The 16762-nt window shown below is 40.6% G+C and overlaps 1 protein-coding gene across 6 annotated transcripts in view; it reads left to right on the top strand.

The window, feature by feature from the left end:
* Positions 1-16762, top strand: part of LRP1B (LDL receptor related protein 1B) — a 2172167-nt gene that overhangs the window by 1579722 nt on the left and 575683 nt on the right. For all 6 annotated transcript variants that reach the window (XM_073634235.1, XM_073634238.1, XM_073634240.1 and 3 more), the window contains exon 35: positions 1718-1849. In XM_073634235.1, the coding sequence (XP_073490336.1) occupies positions 1718-1849 (132 nt within the window). The remainder of the gene's footprint in view (positions 1-1717; positions 1850-16762) is intronic.

Genomic DNA, 16762 nt, shown 5'->3' on the forward strand with positions numbered 1-16762 from the left:
CTATTTATTTGGAGAGAGTCAGGTGATCAGGGTTCTTACCACCCGAGCTGCAGCCTGGGTGGGTGTGTGTGGAGCAGCAGCTGAGGTGTAGGCCTGAAGCCTGGGGCCTAACCACGTTTAAAGGGGCTTGGCCTGATGGCTGCTTGGAAGCAAGAGTGAAAAAGTTGCCAGAGGGTCAACCACTCTTGTTGCTAGAGGCAGGTGTAAAGTGATGGAGTTCTAAAGGAGTACCAGAGGAGACTCTTCATCGGCCTGGGGGCTGTGAAGTAGCTGGGAAAGCTTCAGGAGAGAACTCATCCACAAAGTACAGCAGGTAGCTGTAGGTAAAGCTTGAAGAGATGTACAGCGGGTAGCTGTGGGTGAAGCTTGAAGAATACAGCAGGTAGCTGTGGGTGAAGCTTGAAGAATAATGCAGGTAGCTGTGGGTGAAGCTTGAAGAATACAGCAGGTAACTGTGGGTGAAGCTTGAAGAACCCAGTGGGTAGCTGTGGGTGAAGCTTGAAGAGCTTGAAGAGAGAGGACCTAGAATGGGATATTGTGAGTAAAGTTGTTGCTATAGGAGACAGCAGTTGCTATGAAATACAGATTGCTGCATTTAGCTTAAAGGCCCCTTTTCTGTATTTCTGTCTGCCTAGTTCTACTTTTGTCTAAGGAGTCTGCCAAGTTGCTATTGTATTTGTCTAAGGGTGTCCTGTGCCCCACCCCTCTCTCCCCCTGTTCCTGTTAACAGAAATCAAACCCTCATTTTTAAAAGTGACTGGCAGCCATCTTTCCACCTTGCACTACACCCACCATGCCTAGTAACCTGCACCCTGAGGAGGAATGTCAGCCCTCCCTGACTCTGGGGGTCACCACCAGGCCTCCAGAGGTTGGGGAAAGCGCTACATATAATTGTTTCATGGAGTGTCTGTGTTTACGGACTATATATTTCACTTTTAAGGATTAAAAATGATCTTTATTTACCATTTATTTAGGAATGTGGAGATCAGGTGATTTTAGCCATATTAGTGTACTAAAGCGGTTTCTGCTTTCCCATCAGTAATAATATACTGCATTGTGCTTTGCACATTAAATGCTGATGCATGTTTTTCCTTTTTCTAAATTGGAATTTTTTGAAAGTATGATGTGGCAATTTACTGATAAACCAGTGTGTGATTCAAGTGGCCAGGAACTACTAGTTTTGGGTAGAGCTGACATTTTGTTTATTACTTATAGCTTGCTACATACTGACACAGTTGAAATACTGCATGCAGTATTTACTAATTTATTTATTTATTGTTAATTTTGCATAGTTTCTTTTTGCAGAATAAGCTATTGATAGAGGGGTCCGTTTCCTATCATGTGCAGTACTCAACTGCATTTTAAGGATGTGGTGAGATATCAAGAGTAAATAAAATGTCAACCCTATCCAAAACCAGTATCTTTTAGCTCCTGCCAATCTGAAATGATGAACTGGCTCGTCACATTTCTTAGTCTATACTGTAGTTACCTTAGGATTCCCAGTGCTTTCTTACGATAAATGGTGAGTTCAGCTGTGAATTATTATGTGCTGTAAAAGAGGCTCATAATATATTTGTGGGAGGGGACTCAGAGTTACGCATGGGAGGGTCTATGCTGGAGTCTCTGAGAGATAAACGTGTCTGACGTGGTGTGTGATGGAACCCTCTAATTCCCACCCAGATTGAAATGTACTTGTATTTCTTTTTTCTTTGTGCAGGTATAGAATCATTTCTCATGTATTCTGTCCATGAAGGAATAAGGGGAATTCCACTGGACCCCAGCGATAGAATGGATGCCCTTATGCCCATCTCTGGAACATCATTCGCTGTGGGCATAGACTTCCACGCAGGTAAATCAATAGCAATTGTTGCATTTCATTAACAAATCTTCTCCTCTAATTTTATATGTAAATATACTGTACATTACTTCCTTAACCTGTTCATTTTTGATTGCAGTATTTTAAATGATTTTAATGATTCAAGCTGAAAATTAAAGGTCTAAATTGAGTGAACTTTTAGCTTGATGGTAAGCATGTAACTTATTTCAGAACTGTAAGAAAAAACAAATCCTCCCCCAACCTTTCTTTCTTAGTGACTAATTCTGTATTTCTGCTCTAAATTCTACCCCCTTCCTTTGAAAAACCCCAGTACTTATGGGTATAGCACAGCAGGTGATATAACCTACCATCACAATTTATTATAAGTAGCTAATTTGCACACCCCTCATCATTGTCACATTGTGGTGGAGGATGCAGTGGCGTGCCATTCAATGGGAATTTACCAAAAGTTTACTTTAAAGAGAATGTCCAGCAATAGTTAAAAAATTTTCAGATACTAACAAGGGGAGTCTTCTTCCAAAAATGATAAATACCTGGCTAGCTTTAAAGAGGACCAGACCTATGTAAGCTGTGCTAAGAAAAGGCAGGCAGATGGTAAATAACTAATCACCAGTAATGCATGGGGTCTCCCATCATTATTATCATCGTTATTCATTTTCCTATTACTGACTTACAATGCTTTGTTCTGCTCTGTGTCTAAGTGTGAAGGTGGCAGTTTTGAGAGAGAAGCAGGTCTTTAAAGTAATACTAAAGTCTTGTTTTTTCTCTTTAAAAAATAACAAACATGTTACCTACTCTGTAGTTGGTTTTGCACAGGGCAGCCCAGATTCTCCTCTTCTCGGGCCCTCGCCGGCTCTCTTGGCCCCTCCCTCCCGTCGAGTGCCCCCAAAGCAAGCAGCTTGCTATGGGGGCCCCCAAGCTGAGCCACAGCTCTGTGTGTCTATTCAGACCCCTCTTTCTCCTGATTGGCTAACTGAGTTTGATTGAAAGCAGTGGGAGCACATTGCGCCGCTGTTGTGTCTCAGCCAATCAGGAGGGAGAGTCCCGGACAGCCGAGGCATTCATGCAGATCACTGGATAGAGATGGGGCTCAGGTAAGTATTAGAGGGGCTGAGGGGGCTGCTGCACACAGAAGGATTTATCTTAATGCATAGAATACAATAAGATAAAAAACCTGCCTTTACAACCACTTTAAATCTAACTCTTCTTTACTTGCTAATGTGAAAGTGTATCGCTATAAAACCAAAACAAACTGAAGAAAATGGAAAAAATCAGTGTCTTAAACCTAAATTGTAAAAGATATATATAAAATATGATATAATCATATCTTAATGTAAAGAATATATTGTGCAAATTGTATAATACATAAATAATGTGCAGAACTGGTGAGACAATATTGAGAAAAGATATCACCAAGAAAGTAAAGTAAGAACCAATATATATAAAAGTCCAAACCCACACATATATAAATAACGCCACATGAATCTGTAGAGATGTTAGAGACCACCAACGTTGCAGAAAAGGTAAGAATGATGAAGAAGCCACCACCAAGGGTCTTACAAGGGGGCTTACCAGATGTAATTGACTTGGGGAGACTTATGCCATCCAAGTCATAAAGGCTTTGAGACCAACTGGTTAAAAGGGTACATCTCCTTAAGCAACCACACTGGATCCCAGGTTAGAGTGGCAGATATATGGTTAAAGCCACGGGAATCTGTATAGATGTTAGAGACCACCAACGTTGCAGGAAAGGTAAAAGTGGTGAAGAAGCCGCCACCAAGGGTATTAAGGGGCTTACTAGATGTTGTTGACTTGTGCCGTCACCAGTAACGGCACAAAAATAGTGTTCCAATAGAGGGCCACGAATGTTCACATACCATGCGAGAAATGAATGAAAAAACTCACATAGCGTGATAACGTAAACACTAATCCCCAGATGACGGCTTTTTAGCAGAAACGCATTGGGTGGACCCATCACAATTACCGCTACTTGTTCTTTATGCTCTTGATAATCTATAAACATGTGAGTCTGTTTCCTGCATTTTTAATAAACTAGTGTTTACGTTATCACGCTATGTGAGTTTTTTCATTCATTTCTCGCATGGTATGTGAACATTCGTTTGTGGCCCTCTATTGGAACACTATTTTTGTGCCGTTGCTGGTGACCGTGAGTGCTAAGCTGCCACCTTGACCTGGGATCTATTGTGGCTGTTTAAGGAGATGTACCCTTCTGACCAGTTACTCTCAAAGCCCTTGTGACTTGGATGGCATAAGTCTTCCCAAGTCAACAACATCTGGTAAGCCCCCTAAGACCCTTGGTGGTGGCTTCTTCACCATTCTTACCTTTTCTGCAATGTTGGTGGTCTCTAACATCTCTACAGATTCCTGTGGCGTTATTTATATATGTGTGGGTTTGGACTTTTATAGATATTGGTTCTTACCGATTTGTGTTTGAACTGCTGCCTGTATATTTTTATTTTTATACTTTGGTGTTTTCTTTTCTCAATATTGTCTCACCAGTTCTGCACATTATTTATGTATTATACAATTTGCACAATATATTTTTTACATTAAGATATGATTATATCATATTTTATATATACCTTTTACAATTTAAGTTTAAAACACTGATTTTTTCCATTTTTTTTCAGTTTGTTTTGGTTTTATAGCACTACACTTTCACATTTACACTTACTACTTGGGCCTACAGTTGTGTTGGTTGCTGTTTTACCTACACCATATGCAGCGCTGTATTGAATTTTCCATATACTCATTTTTTACTTGCTCCAAAGTGAGGAAAATACCTTTTGAAGTTGTCACGAGAACACATTTGGTAAATTCCTCCTCTCTTTCTGATTTGTAACAGTCCACGATTTTAGATTTTCCCCTACTTTCAGTCCAGGAAAACAATGGGATGTCACTTGCTAACATATACTCTCATTTATTAGTGCAATGTCCCATCAATCAAATAAACCAACATTTTGGGGCCACCCGAGGTCCATTTCTTAAAGTATAACTAAAGGCAAACTTTTTTTTTGGGTTTGTATAGAGTGGAGAGGGATTAGAACACCTGTCTGTTTTAATTGTTGTCTGGGAGATTAATCCTCTCTATTTGTCCTGTTTACCATTATCATTGAAAGTGAATGTAAAAAAATGGTCCCCCGGAAAAGTAATTTTCCAATGAGGACACAGAGGGGACTCCAAAATGACCTTAATTTGCAGGGATTTCTTCTCACTTTCTATTTGGCTATGAGGCAAGAAGTGAAGGAAATCTCCCCAATGGGACACAGGTGGTGAAAAAAAAAAAATCTGACAGGGGTTATACCCCTTCCTTGCTCTATCCAAAATGAAAAAAAATAGTTTTACTTATAGTTCTATTTTAAGGCCATATCATGGTCACGGGGTGGCCTTGGGGGAGGGACCCTGCTCAACTCCGAAACGTTAGCTTATTTGACTGAGAAGACATTACCCTAATAAATGAGAGTATATGTTTTCAATGGATTGCTGGTGATGTCTCCTCATTTTTCTGTGATTTGTGTGGCACCATCTGCCACAGTCGCTAAGAGAACCCCTTTATTACTAAGGTCAAACAATCAAAGTCCTCATCATTTCATTCATGTTACTTTCAGTACAGGCTACAATTATCATCAGACCAAACAAAGAAAGTAAATCTCAACAGAAACACATTAAACGCATTAAACGACATAAATAAAATGTAAAAGAAATAAAACCTAGGTATCAAAAATACATACTGCATTCTGCAGGATGCTCGAAAAATGATGACACCATAGAAACCCAATGAAGTAAAAGCCAGCTGGCCAAATGTACCTAAGGAAAGTTTACTGGGGTTCTGTATGTACAAAGCCACATTTCAGAGACACAGAGGTCTTCTTTACCAAGGTAACCTACAGAAAACTACATCATATTTTACACAAATCATAATTGCCAAACTTGGTCTACCTGGGACCACCCCCTGTCAGAATATGCACATGCTGCCACCAGGGCTGAAACAACACTGACCAACCTCAGAAAATGAGAGCAACTAGCACAAGAACTCCAGTAAACTAACTGGATTTTAACGTGATGGGTTTTACTTTACATTGATAAAAATAATAACAGAGGATTCTTATACTCCACTACTCTAGTCAAAACTAAAAAAAAAGGTTTTGGTTTAAATATACATTAAATGTCATTTGGCACAAGGTGATCAAAACTAAACGGAGGTTTCTAGTACAGTTGGTTGAAACAAAACATGCACAGCCAATGTGCAGACAAGCACCTGGAAGATTTAGGGTATGATAGAGAAGTTAAACTACCGTAACTTATCCACCAGATACATTTTTCCTTGAATCTTCATACATATCATCCATCGCAGCTACACAAGAGGATATAAAAACAGCCAATTCATATCTTAGAGTATAAAAATAGCCAAATAACAGTAATGTCTCCAATGGCGATGATGCACCCTTAGAACATTTTTATCATGAGACAAGAACATTTATATAAATACGCAGGAAGATTTATTCAGCTGGTATTTCATAAGTTCATCTCTGTTCTCTCATGCGAGGAAAGATTTTTACAGTTGACTAAGATGGGTACTTATGTGTCACAGTAGTATATCATTACTTTACTATATATAACTTGCATTGTATAAATAATAGAGAACTGCTATTAGAGATTGGGTTAGTCACTAGTGGTGGGCAGCTCTCGCGCTTCTAAGACAGGTGCTTGACCCGCTGGACCCTTTATATGAATATGACTAAAAGAAAAAAATGTCTGCATATTAAGGCCTAAGATGAACTTCCAGATTATGCAGATGATGAAAGATCATTAAAAAAATTCAGTCCTGGGTGTACATTATCCATATAACTATTGGCTGCTTATTTTTTACGCTATATATTTTTAATTACAAGCTTAAAGCATATCTAGAGCCAAGTCCGTTTATACAGTTTTGGATAGAGGGAAAGGTTAGAAACCCTATCAAGTTTTTATCGCTACACGTGTCACTGTCCCATGTTTGTCCTAGTAAACATTGCCACATTGACTAAAAGTGAAGGAGAATTCTAAATTTTGAGTTGTCACATTAAGAGACATAGAGAGGAGATCTTCTGATGAGGACAGTTGTTCTGGTGGAAACTATCTTAAGCTGTCCACAGACAGTTCGAGTCTCGGGCGGCCGAGATTCGAACCATGTATGGGCAGGCTGAATGCACCCAAGTTGATTAATCAATCAACTTGGATACAACCAGTCTGCTGGGTTTTACATAAGATTATTGATAGCAGCTGACATAGCCGCTAGCAATATCCACCGTGTTCTCCCGGCAGGGAAGGCTTCCCCGCCTCTCCCCCAACCTGTGGCTGCAGGAAAGAATATTGCTCCATCTTTGGCCAGCCTTAGAAGGCTTTTTTCCCACTTTGGAGAGGACCTCTGTTCCTTTTGTGATTAGGGAAGGGAGTGACAGAATGTAATTTTTCCAGTGGGACACAGATGCAAAAAAGATAAAAGATAAAAAATAAACCAGATAGGTTTTAACTGTTTCTCAACACAAAAACTGCAAACAAGAATTTAAGAAAGGTTCCATGGTAGTCTTATATGAAGGATAATACCGGATAGGTTTTAACTGTTCCTCAATACACAAACTTGAAAAAAAAAAGGATTCCGCAGTAGTCTAATTTGAAGGATAATACTTTTGAGCCTGTTGTATGAATATGCTCTTACCAACAGATAATGTGCTTTATCCATAGCCACCAATCAGATTCCAGAGTTCATTGCAGATTTAATGCTGGTTTGTGGCCATGTAAAAATAAACTCAATTCCATAGTAAGAACATGTTAACACTTTGACCTTTGAGGTAGATTTACTAAAGGCAAATAGACTGTGCAAGTGCAGTTACACAACTTTTCCACAGAACTTAGTAAATGTGGTAAAACTCAGCTGATTTTTTTTCATTTGTTTTCTTTGTACCTGATTGGGTATCCTTTACAAAATGAAGCTTTACCACATTTACATTTTCTAAGGAAATGAGTGCAACTGCACTTGCAAAGTGCACAGTTTAGTTGCCTTTGTAGTTCAGAGGTCTCCATTAAAACCAATATACTGAGTGCCAGTGGGAACCTGTCTCCAGTCAGCCTTGATTGGTGAGGTGTCATACATTCTCCCTGTCTTTCTTTATTGGCACATTCTTTTTTTCTGCTTGTTTATTCCAAAAACTGAGCAATTCTGAAGCAGGTAAAAAACACTCCAAGGAAAGAACTAGACACAGATAGAATGTTAGGTTGTTGAGGACTGCACAAGGCAAGATTGATATAGCTCAGGAACCTATATGCACAGAAAGTTTTGTGTCTTAAAAAAACACTTGGTGTGCCCGTTCACCAAATGAACATGCTCACATTAATCCAACCTTCTCCAGTAGCACATGTTCAACTTTTCTTTCTCACAACAAAATGCCTTGTACTTCCTGGTATGGAGGTATGAAAGACATGTGACTCACACCTCTTTTCTCTCACGTGACAACACTTATGCTTGGTTTTTGGTCCAGAGCAGGCACATGGGGCAGGGAAAGAGTTCTCAGCCTTATAAATGCTACATGGGGCTGGAAAAGAGTTCTCAGACCTATAAATGCAACAGCTTTGAGCATACTGAGGCCTTTCTTTTTTACTGCTGGTTGGTGAATATATGCTGCTGCACATGTTGCTCAGCCTGCACAGGATTTTTATAAGCTCCAACATAAGTTTATCACACCATACACGCAAATGTTGTCTTGTTAATAGAGTGCTTTTGTGTTACCAGATTGTCAATGTGTCAACAGTGATATGTCATTAGAACTCTTCTTATCTTAACAGAAACCTACAATTTCTAAGAGACAGATGTGTAAGTTTCTAAATTTAACCTATTCAATTTCTGTCTTTGTTTCTAAAGCTGGGATGACTTCTAATATGTATACAAGCTGTTCATACAAACCAAACATCCAGGAAAAAATAGCATGCTCACACATGCAACTTCTATTGCCTATTAATTCTTCCACATGCCCATTTATGAGTTAAAGCCATTTAGCACATTTACATTTTTTTTTTTTTCCAAGAAAGAATAGTTCTATTTTTTTTTCCAAAATCAATTTGCGTTTATGTTATGTATTCAGTTTAGAAACAAGTAATGCTTATCTGAGTTTTCGTTTGAGAGGCACATAGTATGGGTGATTACAATAGTCCCACTGGGTCCTCCAAAGGTACACAGTGAGTGACAGTAATTCAGCTGCCCTGTTTGTGTCTGTGAACCTGTTGAAATATAGTATTTTTTTCTAAATAAAGATAGATGAAATCACACAGCGTGAAGAAAACATTTTATGGTGCAGAAATGCAGGTCGTTCAGTCTTGATGATGATGCAGTAGCCTTTCTAAGTGTCAAAATAACATGCACTTGTGGCGGTGATCATAGTTCACAAAAGTGTCACACAGTCTTCATGCAGCATCTGAACCTTAGAAAAGAGATAAAGAAGGTGACACATCTTCATTTCCAAAGTGTTTTTCATTCCAAGATTTGATGTTCACAGCGAGTGTCTAAAATAATAATTTCTCTGCCTTTCCTCTCCTCTCCCTTTTTTTCCCTTTCTCATTCCCTTTCCCTTCATTCCTCTCCTTCCCCTTTCCCTTCATTCCTCTCCTTCCCCTTTCCCTTCATTCCTCTCCTTCCCCTTTCCCTTCATTCCTCTCCTTCCCCTTTCCCTGCATGCCTCTCCTTTCCCTTTCCCTGCATGCCTCTCCTTTCCCTTTCCCTGCATTCCTCTCATTTCCATCTTCTCTGCATTCTTCTCCTTTTTTTCCCTTTCCCTGCATTTCTTTTTTTTCCCTTTCCCTGCAGTCCTCTCCTTTCTCTTTCCCTTTCCCTATATTCCTCTCCTTTCCCTGCATTTCTCTCCTTTCCTTTTCCCTACATTCTTCTCTGTTCCCTGCATTCTTCTCCTTTCCCTTTATCCCCCCCCCTTCCTTTTCTCTGCCTTCTTCTTTTTTCTTTTTCGCTGCATTCCTCTTCTTTCCCATTCCCTACATTCCTCTCTTTTCCCTGCATTTGTCTCCTTTCCCTTTCTCCACATACCTCTCCTTTCCCTGGCTTCCTCTTCTTTCCCTTTCTCTGCATGCCTCTCCTTTCTTTTTCCCTTTCCCTGCATTCCTCTTCTTTACTTTTCCCTGCATTCATCTCCTTTCCTTTTCCCTGCATTGCTCTCCTTTCCCTTTCCCTGCATTGCTCTCATTTCTCTTTCCCTTTCCCTGCATTCCCCTCCTTTCCTTTTCCTGCATTCCCCTCCTTTCCTTTTCCTGCATTCCTCTCCTTTCCCTTTCTCTGCATTCTTCTCCTTTCTTTTTCCCTTTCCCTGCATTCCTCTCCTTTCCCTTCCTCTGCAATCTTCTCCTTTTCTTTCCCTTTACCTACATTCCTCTTCTCTCCCTTTCACTGCATTCCTCTCCTTTCCCTTTCTCTTTCTCTGCATTCATCTCCTTTCTTTTCCCCTTTCCCTAAATTCCCTTTCTTTCCCTTCTCATTGCTTCCTCTCCTTTCTTTTTCCATTTTCCCTGTATTCATCTTCTTTTCCTGCATTTCTCTCCTTTCACTGCATTGCTCTAATTTCCCTTTCCTTTCCCCTGCATTCCTCTCCTTTGCCTTCCCCTTTGCATTCCCCTCCATTCCTTTTCCTGCATTTCTCTCCTTTCCCTTCCCCTGCATGCCTCTCCTTTCCCTTTCTCTGCAATCCTCTCCTTTTTTCCTTTTCCCTACATTCCTCTTCTTTCCCTTTCCCTGCATTCCTCTCCTTTCCCTTCTCCTTGCATTCCTCTCCTTTCCCAACAATTTGACTCCTACCCCTGCCCCCTATTACAGCAATGGCCCAATCGCAGGGCACCAGTGCTACCCCATAGAAAAGGGGTAGTATGTTATATGCTCACCTATACCCAGAGGTGAAAGGTATTTCACTTTGCTTGCAGGGGACTAAACAGAGCAGTGTCCCCATTCAAACCATTGGATGGATGGAGGCTGCAGTAAAAGAGGATGCCGCAGGGACATTCCCATGGCAAAGATTATGCAGCCAGGCAGGCTGCACTTAGAGGGGTGGGGGGATTCATTAAAGAAAAACTGTACTAAAAGTACAATTGTCCTTTAAACTCTAATTTGTTATTCATGAAGACATCAACACTTTCACACAAAACTGATCCACAAAAGTACCTAAGTGGCATAGTAGTTCTACCTACCTTGAAGCATTTGGGTCCTCGGTTTGAATCTGAGGCCAGGGAATTATCTGCATGGAGTGTGCATGGTCTTCCAGTGCTTTTGTGTGCTTACTTCCTTCAAAACATGCTGGTAGGTTAATTGGCTCCTGTCTAAATTGACCTTAGTATATGTGAAATAAGGTCCTTAGATTGCAAGCTCCTTGAGGGCAGGGACTGATGTGAACCATTTCTAGGAGAATGGAAATACAACCTTGCAGATGCGCCTGTGCTGCCCAGTCCTTGCCAGTGCCCTGAAGCTAACATCATCAATTCAGTTCATCTACTGGACCCTGAGAGAACCCCGTTACTGGGCAGGCAACAAAAATGTTAAGGTCATGCAGGTGGTGGCATGAACGCCCAAAGAAGAACCCCACCTCCTGCACATGGAACAAAAGAGAAGACTCATGATCAAACACCATGTAATTGTGGATTTAGGTAAGTAAAAGGAGCATTTAGATTTTTTTTTTTTTTATCATACCAGTGATTAGTTGGGGGGTTCGGAGTTCAACTTTAAGGTTGCAAGTACTTTTAAAACTTGAGCTCTTATTGCTTTTGTAGAACAAAAATTGCCAGTAAACAATAGACTCAAATCCATTGGATATTTTATTTTCCTTCTATCGCATATGTGGAGGTTACCATATTACCATATTTAGATTTATGTTTTGCATCCGGGCTGAGAACTCAGTCTGATTAATTTTTACAGCCTTGATTGTCGACACGCATTTCCAGTCCCAAAAATAATTACATTCTGCTGCAGTTCCTCAACATTGCTGCATTTTATTGATCATAAAATGATCTGTTGCTGTGAATCTGGAAAGGTACAAGTGCCTCTTTAAAGTGCTTTTAATATTTAGTTTTTTTGTTTTATATCTGGATTTTCTGGGACAAATATGAAACTTGTTCTTGTGCTGAGAACAAATAAGTACACTAAAAACAGCAACAGAAAGATTTTGTTTTTAAGTCAAGTCATTTATTATTTTTATTTATTACAGGTACTTATATAGTACCGTCAATTTACGCAGCACTTTTCATATATTGTACATTCACGGTCCCTGCCCTCAAGGAGCTTACGATCTAAGGCCCCTAACTCACATGTGTACCCAGAGGAAACCCACGCAGGCACAGGGACAACATGCAAACTCTAGGAAGGTAGCTCCATGGTTGGAATTCGATAAATCTAGAGCTGCTAGGTGTAAGTGCTAGCCGCTTAGCCAGTGTACTGTCTCCAAGTTGTTTTGGTATTCCAGAATTCAGGGCACATGCCCATGGCATTTAAATTGAGGTCTGTTAATTTCATTAATAAATGAAGAGAAACTATAATGGTTTTAAAGTGTTTTTTTTTTCTTTTAAAGAGACACAATCACTTAACCATTGAGTGCAAAAGTAACAATGTTTCCATGTAGCCCATCAACTGGCAAGTTAGACTTACAAACCCACATGCCTTCCTGTTGCTCTAATAGAATTAATAAAGGGAACTACTGAATTAGCTTGTGTTTGCTACTTTCCACTTGAGCTATTGAGACCTGTAAACAACAGTTTTTCATACAACAAAGGAGCATAGAAAACTGAAGAAAATACTTGAAGAGGATCTTAAAGTGGTTGTAACCAGGTAAGCCTATAATGAGTCATATATGATGTACATTCACAGTCCCTGCCCTCAAGGAGCTTACAATCTAAAGTGTCACATACCTGGTTTGTGAGCCTGACGAGTAGAGGAAGGGCCTCTTGTACCACACCCGCTTGTGGGTTACTGAAGGTGAGACAACAGCCACAGAAGCACAGTGGTGTAGGAGTGCCTGAGATCAGTCCTGTAGTCTGTATGGCTAGTTGTCCGATGATGGATGTGCAGCAGGCAGGCAGGTGGTGGTTAGGCAAACCAGGGCCGTGGCAGGCTGGGATTACAGCTAGAGCAGGATCCAGATGTGGATTGCAGAGCAGAGCCATGACAGGCTGGATGAGCAGGTGCAGGGTCAGGCAAGCTGGGTCAGTAATGTTCAGGCCGATAGACAGAGCAGCAGGCAGAAGAGGAGTCCAAAACAAGCCGTGATCAGGGTATCAAGCAGACAGCGTTAGTGAGAACAAGCCAGATCAAGATCAGAGGTCAGCACAGATAACAGGTCAGAACATACAGAAGCTGCAGATCAAACAGCAATGAGTCTATGCAGGAGCTCAATTTAAATAGCCCGCCTGGCGTACTCCGATGCGCGAGTGCGCATGTGCGTACGCCGATGTGCCAATGCGCTAGTGCGCATTCGCGTACACCAAGAACCTCTAAGTGTACTGCGGACCTGTCTTTCCTGACATAAGGTCCCTCACTCACATACGGGCGTGACGTCATCGTGGCTCGGCCAATCACAGTGCTGGAGCCCGTGAACCAGGAGATAACTCCAGGAGACATGTCACCGGTCACAGCAGTGTGTGGGGACTGCTGCAACAGCTTTGATCTAAGGTAAGTATTTCATAATGAGCTAGTATGCGATGCATACTAGCTCATTATGCTTTTGTCTTGCAGGGTTTTTTTTTTTTTTTCAGAGTTTACAACCACTTTAAAGCTCCATTTTCTGGCTATATAGGAGACTTTATAATATTCATCTGCAGCATTTAATTTAGTGGACTAAAAATAAAGAATGACAATATGCAATAAACCAGTTCATATTCCCTTTATACAAAAAGTGGAAATGGCTTGCTTAGGGATGTAAAAAATACAAACCTGAATCAGAATATTTCAGCTTACTTAGATCAGTTTTCTGTTATGATCTTTAATACCGTATGTGACTAAATGACATTGCAAGTATGCCATATGCCAGTATAAGCTTGTGCATTTGCTAAGCACTAACAGACAATCTGTCTTTAGTTAAAACAGTAAACTCAGTGTATTTCCCTATAGCACAGCAAAATGAGTAATAGGCCTTGCTGCAAATTGCGGACATACAGTAGATATAAATATATTGTTTTTAACTATTGGTGTAGCAATAGTTAAAACAGTCAAGGACAATAAAACAATTGTAGCAGATAATGTAATTTTCATGTATAAAAATTTCACACTTTCAAGTTAATTTCCGAAGTTGGCACAGATATTTTATGAACAGAGTGTTAGGTATTTTATTTTACATATTTTTTTTTTTTTACAAATATTTCTTTAATAATATTTATTATTTATGTGGGATCTCTATAAACCTTTAAGGCCCATTCAGACTGGTATTGTGTTAATGTATGCTGTAATAACGAGACAATGACTTCATTTTGAATGGGTTGCTAATGCACAAGATTGGACCAAAAAATTTCATGGATCATTTTTTAAATACATCACATCACAGTACATGGAAGTGAATTAGCATGGGCTGTGGGGAATTGAAAGACATGTACGGCAGAGATGCATTAAGGTTGATTCACTAAAGGCAAATAGACTGCAAAGTACAGTTGCTCCAGAGCTTAGTAAATGAGGTAAAGCTTTATTTTGCAAAGAATACCCAATCATGAGCAAGCAAAATAAATATTAATTAAAAAAAAAACAGCATTTTTGCTTGCACATGATTGGATGATGAAAGTCAGCAGAGCTTCTGCTCAATTACTAAGCTCTAGAGCAGGGGTGTCCAAACTTTTTTCAAAGAGGGACAGATTTGATGAAGTGAACATGTGTGAGGGCCGACCATTTTGCCTGATATTCTTGAACCATTAAAATTCGTTCTAAATGTGTTCGTCCTAACATACACTACATTATACACTGCCCAACAAGAATTTTCTTGCCTTTGTGGCTGTGTGTGGTGAAGAGATGAGCTTGGGCGTGTTATTTGGATATACCGTTTTTATCGGCGTATCACACGCACCTTCACTTCGCTAAGAGGGAAGTTTCAGGAAAAAACTTACATTTTAAATAATGAACTGTGAAGCAAAATAAGGGTCAGTGCCCATCAATGCAACCTAATCAGTGCCCATCTGCAGCCTCACCATTGCCATGATTGCAGCCTCACCATTGCCATGAATGCAGCCTCACCATTGCAATCATTGCAACCTCACCATTGCCATGAATGCAGCCTCACCATTGCCATGAATGCAGCCTCAAAACAACAGCAATCTCCTGCGCTTTGGGGAGGTCTATGGATAAGTGGTGCGGCCAACCCTCTGAATCAAACAATGCCTGCAGTCTTGCTGCCCTCCTCAGAACAATGGGTATTCTTAGAACTGAAACATAAAAAAAAGGAAAGGAGGGCACACTGACCTTGTGCACTACCAATGGTAAATTTTTTTTAAAAGCCATAACAGCAATAATTATACTCACAAACGAGCGTGTAAAAGAGGCTTATCAGTAGATGAGACTACGCCTCCGAACGCCTGCAACCCGGACCTGATACTGGAGGGGTCAGATGGCATCACAAACGGCTAACGCGTTTCAAGGGCGTACCCTCGTCCTCAGAGCCACTGCTTGATCGCCCCCTAGTGTTAAACCCCTTCCCTGCCAGTGTCATTTACACAGTAATCAGTTAAAGGGGTTGTAAAGGTATTTTTTTTTTTTTTTTAAATAACAAACATGTTATACTTACCTTCACTGTGCAGCTCGTTCTGCACAGAGTGGCCCCGAACCTGGTCTTCTGGGGTCCCTCGGCGGCTGTTTCAGCTCCTCCCCGCAAGCATTTACCACCTTAATGCGAGCTCCCTCGCATGGTGGTGAGTGCTTGCGGGCGCGCTCCCGTGATACAGCCGGCGGCTATAGCCGCACACTGTATCACTCGGCCCCGCCCCCCGGCGCGCCGCGTCATCGGATGTGATTGACAGCAGCGCGAGCCAATGGCTGCGCTGCTTTCAATCCATCCACTGCAGCCAATCAGCGACCAGGCTGAGCTGCAATGAAGATGACGAGCAGCGAAGATTCGAGGCGTCAGGTAAGTAAAACGGGGGGGCTGGGGGCAGCGGTACTGTCAACTGCATAGAATGCATTAAGGTGAAAAAATTTTTACCTTTACAACCCCTTTAACTTTTATAGCACTGATCGCTGCATAAATGACAATGGTCACAAAATAGTGTTAAAAGTGTCTGATGTGTCCGCCATAATGTCACAGTCATGATAAAAATCGCAGATCGCCACCATTACTAATGAAAAATAATTAGTAATAAAAATGCCATAAAACTATCCCCTATTTTGTAGACGCTATAACTTGTTTGCGATTTTTTTTTACCAAAAATATGTAGAAGAATACATATCGGCCTAAACTGAGGGAAAAAAAAATGTTTTTTATATATTTATGGGGGATATTTATTATAGCAAAAAGTTAAAAATATTGCTTTTTTTTCAAAATTGGCACTCTTTTTTTGTTTATAACGCACAAAAATAAAAACCTCAGAGGTGATCAAATACCACCAAAAGAAAGCTCTATTCATGGGAAAAAAAGGACGTCAATTTTGTTTGGGTACAACGTCGCACGACCGCGCAATTGTCAGCTAAAGCGACGCAGTGGTCGGGAAGGGGATAAAATCTTCCGGGGCTGAAGTGGTTAAAGTAGAACTATAGGCAAAACTTTTTTTTTTTCATTTTTGATAGAGTAAGGGGAAGTTATAACCCCGGTCAGATTTTTTATCGCCATCTGTGTCCCATTGCGGAAATATACCTTCATTTCCTGTCACATGGGCAAACAGGAAGTGAGGGAAATACTTGCATATTAAGGTAATTCC

This window comes from Aquarana catesbeiana, linkage group LG06 (genome assembly GCF_042186555.1).
Source record: "Aquarana catesbeiana isolate 2022-GZ linkage group LG06, ASM4218655v1, whole genome shotgun sequence".
In the NCBI taxonomy this organism is placed as follows: Eukaryota; Metazoa; Chordata; class Amphibia; order Anura; family Ranidae; genus Aquarana; species Aquarana catesbeiana.